Source organism: Poecilia reticulata, unplaced genomic scaffold, assembly GCF_000633615.1.
Source record: "Poecilia reticulata strain Guanapo unplaced genomic scaffold, Guppy_female_1.0+MT scaffold_236, whole genome shotgun sequence".
In the NCBI taxonomy this organism is placed as follows: domain Eukaryota; kingdom Metazoa; phylum Chordata; class Actinopteri; order Cyprinodontiformes; family Poeciliidae; genus Poecilia; species Poecilia reticulata.
The window spans coordinates 1-6,614 of NW_007615028.1; the positions used below are offsets into that span (position 1 = coordinate 1).

The following is a 6,614-nucleotide window of genomic DNA, read 5'->3' on the forward strand; positions in this document are numbered from 1 at the left end:
ACACACACTGAACACACACACTGAACACACACACAACACACACTGAACACACACACAACACACACTGAACACACACTCAACACACACTGAACACACACTGAACACACACACCGAACACACACTGAACACACACACAACACACACTGAACACACACATTCCGGTCTTTCCATCCTTAAAGGACAATCAGCCACACCTTAAAACCGGTTCTGGTCCGAACCCTGGAACCGGTTCTGGTGAACTCCTTGGAGTGGGCTGGACATGAGCAGCAGTTCAGAACCAGAACCGAGCCTGGGTTCAGGGGTCCAGCAGATTTCTGGACCAACCAGGACCCGGTTCCGGACCGGTTCCGGCCCGGTCCAGTGGCTCCAGGTCCGGTCAGGTGTTAGCAGGGGGCGGGGCTTACCTTCAGCCACACTTCCGTCTTTCATCATGGTGCTGGCTCCATAGGTGAAATCTGGACCCGGGATGGTGAGGCCCCTGGACCGGGCCCTCCCCAGCGGAGCCTGCACACAGAGCGCAGCGCTGCTTAGCACGGTTGAACTTTGACCTTCTCATCTCATAGAGTGAGCGGTTCTGCTCAGCCAGCTGGTTCTGGGGTCTAGGTAAAAAACGGGTCCAGCCGTCAGTCGGCTGAGGGGAGCTGGACCCGGTTAGAACAGAACCGTTCTCTGGTTTCATCCTGTAGAAGGAGCGGCTGGCACAGAGCGACCCCATCAGTCTGCCCGGCGGCGCCACTGCCTTCTCGAGCCTTCAGTCGGTCCTGGCCGCTCGCAGAGACGGGTTCTGGTTCTGCGAGTTCTCTCAGGACATGCAGGACATAAAACCCAGCGGGTCGACCCATCAGACCACCAGTCCGGTTCTGATGATACCTTGGCCAGTATGTTCTGACCCGGTTGGGCGACCCGTTTGTTCCTGGTTCCTTTGGTCCAACATTGAAGACCTGATAAGCCCCGCCCACTGACAGGTGGCGCCGTAAGGGCCCTGGACCACAGGGGCCTCCACAAAAAACTGCTTTTACAGACGTTAAATAAAAATCGGGGACCTGTCAGTTACTGTTGTTGTGTTTTAAATGGTTTTAGCAGTAAAAGCTAAATGTTTCCCTCCCAGACCAAAACGCAGACGTCCATATTTACACTGAACCCCCCTGGATCTGCGTTAAATGGTTCGTTCCTGCTGGGCGGTGACGTTTTCAGCCGCAGTCAGTACAAGACAAGAAACATGGCGGTTACTATGCTGCCTAGAAAAATAATGAAGTCAAGTTTAAAAAAACAGATGAGAGAAAAGACAAGAATTTCTTCTCCAAGAGGTGAGTAGACTGAGATTATCAATCATTTAGCATAGTTAGCTTAGCTACAGACCACTGTTTGCCTCCATAGCATTGAATGAATTAAGGAAAAGAAATGCCAACATATTCATATATTTAACTCTTCCCTGCACCTTTTACCACTTAACAACAGGTGAGTCGGTCAGCAGCAGCTCTAACCCCCCACACCCCCAGTGAAAAAACTGAGCAACACTGTGTTCAATAACAAGCTAGTTAGCATCATTCCAGGGATCCATAGGGATTTCTCTGTCTTTGCTCTTTTTATAATTACACAACAAAAACAACATATTTGCTGCTGACAGAAAGTCAAACAATCTTTATAAAATGATAATAAAAAGCAGCCTCCTGTCTGGACTGTTTTACCTGGGCTTGCATTTAAATCACAGATATCTGCTGCCACGTCCCTCCTGACTGAAATTAAAGCTGCAGTAACTTTTATATAAATATATTTTTCACATGTTTGTTAAAACTGTCATTATGTTGTGACAGTTTGATATGAGAGGTAATCTGAAAAATCTGTTTCCTCTGCTTTCTCTCAGTGCTACAAACAACCAGTCAGAGGCAGGAGGCGGGTTTTAGTGCTGTCAATCACAACCTCATGTGGTGCTGCTCATCCTTCCTCCCCCTCACTCTGTGCCGGGCTGCAGCTAGCATAGCACAGAGCCGGGCTGCAGCTAGCATAGCACAGAGCCGTGCTGCAGCTAGCATAGCACAGAGCCGGGCTGCAGCTAGCATAGCACAGAGCTGTGCAAATTCAAACTGCTAATGCTTAGTTTAGTTAGCATAGCTACCAATGACGGCAGCTAAACAGTTTCCTGTAATAAATTGTTCCTCCACCATTAGCACATTTAGCAGTGAGTGGATGAGGAGGATTGACAGCGCTAAGACCCTCCTCCTGGTTCTGATTGGTTGTTTGTGGTCAGAACGGCGCATCACTTTAGCTAACAATAGTAGTTCAGGGAGCAGGTGGAGAAGATTGATTGTTTCCACAGATTATCCGTCTCATAGCTTAACATGGTGGCATCTTTAACAAATATGGAGAAAAACTCAGGAAACCGTCACAGTAACAGGTTGGACCAACTTCATTTTTGTCATGGGGCCCAAGATTCGAGGCGGCGCCCCTGGGTGGTCATAATGTACTGCCTGATCTCTACCTTGATCAGCAGCGGGTCCCGCAGCATCGACTCTCTGAAGACGCCCAGCCGCGGTGATGCAATCATACCTGTGACGTCAGAGGGGAAGCAGATTGTAATGAAACTAGGTCATAACAACACTATTATTATTAATTAATGATGATACTCTAAGGAGCCCACCGCCGGTTCTACAGGTTCTTCAGAGAGGACCGGGCCGAACCGAACTCTCTGCAGAACCTTGAAGAACCGGAACTATGACCGCCGCAGGTAGAAACAGCCGGAAATGGCTCTCACTTGAATTATTATTATTATTATTATTAATTCTTCTTCTTATTATTATTATTAATGTGTCAAAATATCAGTAGAGACTTTGGGATAATGAAATGATGCCGGAAGTCACGAAACGGAAGCAGAGCAAACGGATAAAACAGTTAAAGAGTCTTAGCTGCTGCGGAGGAGGCCGAAGTTACTACAGTGTAATAATTCAGATAAAAACGGATTAAATGGTGGCCTCTTGGCTGCACATTTGCATTAATGAACATAAAACTGAGCTAGAATGAGAAATGGATGAATTAAAATGTGTTCTTGTTAGCAGGGCAGACAGTGAAGAAGGTGACGGACCCCTGAGGAGCAGAGACTGAATATAACTCACTTGAGTTCATCTGAGCTTCGTCCCTGCGACGGCCGTCGTTAGTTGGATGGTTGTCATGGTAACGGGACGCGGAACGTGTTTTTTTTTTTTTTTTTAAATCTTGATTAGATTCCAAAAACAATTTGACAACAAGCACTTCTCAATAGTTAGCTGCAATTCAGCGAGATAAACTGAGCAGAAAATAAAGAATCTTTGAAAACGCAAACCAAGAGTGAAATAAAGTCTGGCCTTCTGACGAAGCGTTTCAGCGCTTATTTAAATACGATTAACCCACTTTGAAAACAGGCGACATTTTTAACGTGGCGTCAGGAGAAAGCAGCCTTCAGAACCGACTGAACCTGGAGCGACACCTGAGCACGTCCCCCTTCCAGCCTCCAGGGGGCGGCAGCTAGCTCTGCCGCATTCAGGAAACACGGGAAAAAACGAAACTAATGAGATCAAATTAAGACCGCAGTGACGAAGCATCGTGTGTGGATCTGACCTTTGAGCTCAGAGGAAGACAGAACCCCACTTCCTGGTGACTCTTCTTCCACATTCAATTCAGTTTATTTATGTTTAAGTTCTGTCGCCACCAGAACCACCCGAACCACCGAAAACTGCTCCAACCAGCTGGTTTCAGAACGGAGGAGCAACTTCCGAGTTCCGCGAACGCAACACACTTGATACGTCATCTTTGCGTCACATGAAAAAGATCGTTTATTGAGACAAATGAACGACTTTAAGCTGAAACAAACAAAAAGCCCTCAAAACTCTCCGTCTTCACCTGAGGACGAGAAGAATCGCGAGATGTTTCTGATTCTGACCTCAACCTCAGCTCGGGATTCTCGGATTAAGGAAGTTACAAACAGTTACCAGTGGATACAGAGCAATAAAATATTAACAGGCAGATTTTCTTACACCCTAGTGGGGTCGGGAGGTTCTGGTGCCCGGTCTCCGGTCCATCGCAGGGCAACAGTGCTACCAACTGCGCCGCTGCACAGCCTGCAGTCATGTTAATGAAAAAACCTGAAACTTTACAATTCATTTCTGACACGTCGTCCAGAACAAACTGGAATAACACTAAATAGTTCGTTTATTTTAGCAAATTAATTCAGGAAGTGACTGGAATCAGTACTTAAAGAAAAATAACAATTAAATTTTATTAATCAAATTGGGACTAGTTTGTTGTTGATGAGATTCTACTTACTGAGGTTCACCTCTAGACATAGCTGTCACCATAACAACCAGAGGAGTTTAATCAGTGTAGCTTTTATTAAACTCAGATATCGATGAAAGCTTTATCGCTTCTGCTCTCCTGTTCGAGGCTGTTTGGTCTCCAGTAAACACATCACAGTGAGACCTCTGCGCGCTCCCCCTCCCCGCCCTCTTTGCAGCTTCAGAAGCTAGAGCCCCTGCGCTCACGTGTCCCCGGAACCAGCAACCGGTTCTGTTCAGAAACTTTCCGGATCCCTGACGGCCCAGCAAAGATGTTCCGGCTGTGGCTCCAGGCGGCGGGGCTCCTGTGGCTGTGCGGCGGCTCTGCGGGCGGCTCTGGGCGGCTGTACTCGGAGGAGGACCCGCTGGTGATCCTGGGCAGCAGCAGCCTGAAGCCCACCGTCACCAACTCCTCCTCGGCCTGGCTGGTCCAGTTCTACTCCTCCTGGTGCGGACATTGCATCCAGTACTCCAGCACATGGAAGGCTCTGGCTCAGGACGTGAAAGGTACCGGTCCACACTGCCCGGTTCGGGCTCGGTCTGCTGTTCCGTTGGGAGCAGCTGCACCAGACTCCATTCAGAATTGCCTTTCATAAACTTTCCGATAATCATGGAAACGGCAGCAGGTGTTGAGCTGCCAACGGTCCAGACCCGAACTGAGAAGTAGGTGCGGACCAGTTCGGCGTCTTTTAATTTAAATTAGACGATTATTTCAAATAAAATTCTGTCTTTGTTCAGCTGGCTTCAAACAGCGGCTGTTTTGTTTTTACTGGAGTTCAGAGCTTAAAACTAAAGTTTTTCCAAGAGGTTTTGATAGGAAGGTTTATCTGACGCTAACCACGTGACCATAGTGTTGGTTAACCCGCTGCTGGTTATGGTGACCAACTGGGAGGGAAATCCATACACATAATATAAGAGTAAACCCGCATTGGCTGCTCCGGCGCAGGAGATACGGCGGCCATCTTGGAGAGGTCGTCCCTCCTACTTTGCTCAATCAAAACAGCAGAAGATGCCTCAGCACTGAGGATATTGTTGTTCTGATCGATGGACTATTGATGTGAGGCTCCACAGACAACATTTCACAAGTAAGATGGACATATTATTGTGTATATATTGTGATTAGAATATTACTTTACTGTATTTTTGTCCACCGGCTAATAGATACCAGCTAATATTAGCTACAGTGTTTGGTGTAATACGGGTTCAGCCGCTATGAAGGATAACTGAGATTCTGTAAATCTAAAATAATTAATTATTCTCTAACATTGACTTAGATTATCTGACACAAGAGCCTATATTAGAAATGAAACAATGTAACACATATTATAAAACTTATATTATGTGTTATAACATTCACCAGCAAAGTTTACACAGGTGGTAAAGACTATTATTTAAATAGGGAGGGAACCTGAGGCCCCTCTGTGGGAACCTGAGGCCCCTCTGTGGGAACCTGAGGCCCCTCTGTGGGAACCTGAGGCCCCTCTGTGGGAACCAGGCCATCTGCCTCCAGTCTCTGGGGAATCAGAAACCAGCTGCCCTGCTGATGTTCCTCCGCCAGGAGCCCAGATAAAACTGTTCCTGTGAGGACCAGCTGGTTGCAGACCTGCTGTTGGTGTCAGAGGTCAGCAGATAGACCAAGCCATCTGCTGAACAATGTGGTCCTGCTGGTTTCTCGGTGTTGTTGGGAATAAATAGTTCTGTTTTCCTCTCTCTCAGCTGCTTGCTCTTATATACACGCACTATACAAAGCTCAGGTTAAAGGAAGTGACACACCAGGGAACGCCCTCTTTAGGGCGGAGCTTAGAGGAACCAGAAGCTGTTTTCTCATCAGGCGACGTGCTAATGGACCTCACCAAGCTCCGCCCAGAAACGCCCTCAAAACCCCCACGTGGCTGCATGTCTCACAAACAAAGCCTCGCGGTGCCTAGTTTCTATGTAAACATGGCGTCTTTCATTTCGACTGCAGAATCGATTAGTGTAGCATTTCTGCCGGATTTTCACAAAATATCAGCCACAACAATGGAACCAACAAGTTCATGTCATCTATTTTGGACGACGTCAAGATGTTTTAGCCAAGCGATGCCTCCAACATTGTGGAGGTACCGGGCCCTTTGATACGGGCTGTCAGGTCCCTGTATGACCGGTGTCAGAGTCTGGKCCGCATTGCCGGCAGTAAGTCGGGCTCGTTTCCGGTGAGAGTTGGACTCCGCCAAGGCTGCCCTTTGTCACCGATTCTGTTCATTACCTTCATGGACAGAATCTCTGACCAGCCGAGGTGTTGAGGGGATCCGTTTTGGTGGCCTTAGGATC

General features: G+C 47.6%; 2 protein-coding genes across 3 annotated transcripts in view; one reads left to right on the forward strand and one right to left on the reverse strand.

Annotated features, from left to right (window-relative positions):
• Nucleotides 1-126: 126 nt before the first annotated feature.
• On the reverse strand, nt 127-3,731 carry cfap77 (cilia and flagella associated protein 77). 2 transcript variants are annotated; one of them, XM_017303303.1, is made up of 3 exons: nt 3,592-3,731; nt 2,480-2,547; nt 127-504 (listed from the first exon to the last, which is right to left on the reverse strand). In XM_017303303.1, the coding sequence occupies exons 2-3, from the start codon at nt 2,543-2,545 to the stop codon at nt 196-198; spliced, it is 375 nt and encodes a 124-aa protein (XP_017158792.1). In that variant the 5' UTR covers nt 2,546-2,547; nt 3,592-3,731; the 3' UTR covers nt 127-195. The 2 variants fall into 2 exon arrangements, with proteins under 2 accessions (XP_017158792.1, XP_008400777.2); XM_008402555.2 differs by lacking the exon at nt 3,592-3,731 and adding an exon at nt 3,111-3,585 and having other exon boundaries at nt 137-504.
• Nucleotides 3,732-4,475: 744 nt separating this feature from the next.
• The window catches only part of qsox2 (quiescin Q6 sulfhydryl oxidase 2), a 12,472-nt gene continuing 10,333 nt past the window's right edge, over nt 4,476-6,614 (forward strand). The window contains exon 1 of the mRNA XM_017303274.1: nt 4,476-4,889. Within this exon, the coding sequence (XP_017158763.1) occupies nt 4,577-4,889 (313 nt within the window). The 5' untranslated portion in view covers nt 4,476-4,576. The remainder of the gene's footprint in view (nt 4,890-6,614) is intronic.

Bases quoted from the DNA above. Each gene is read 5' to 3' on its own strand.
- cfap77 (XM_008402555.2), bottom strand. The intron at 505-2,479 runs GTAGAGATCAGG...CTCTGTGTGCAG, and splicing joins GGGACCCGCTGCTGATCAAG to GCTCCGCTGGGGAGGGCCCG.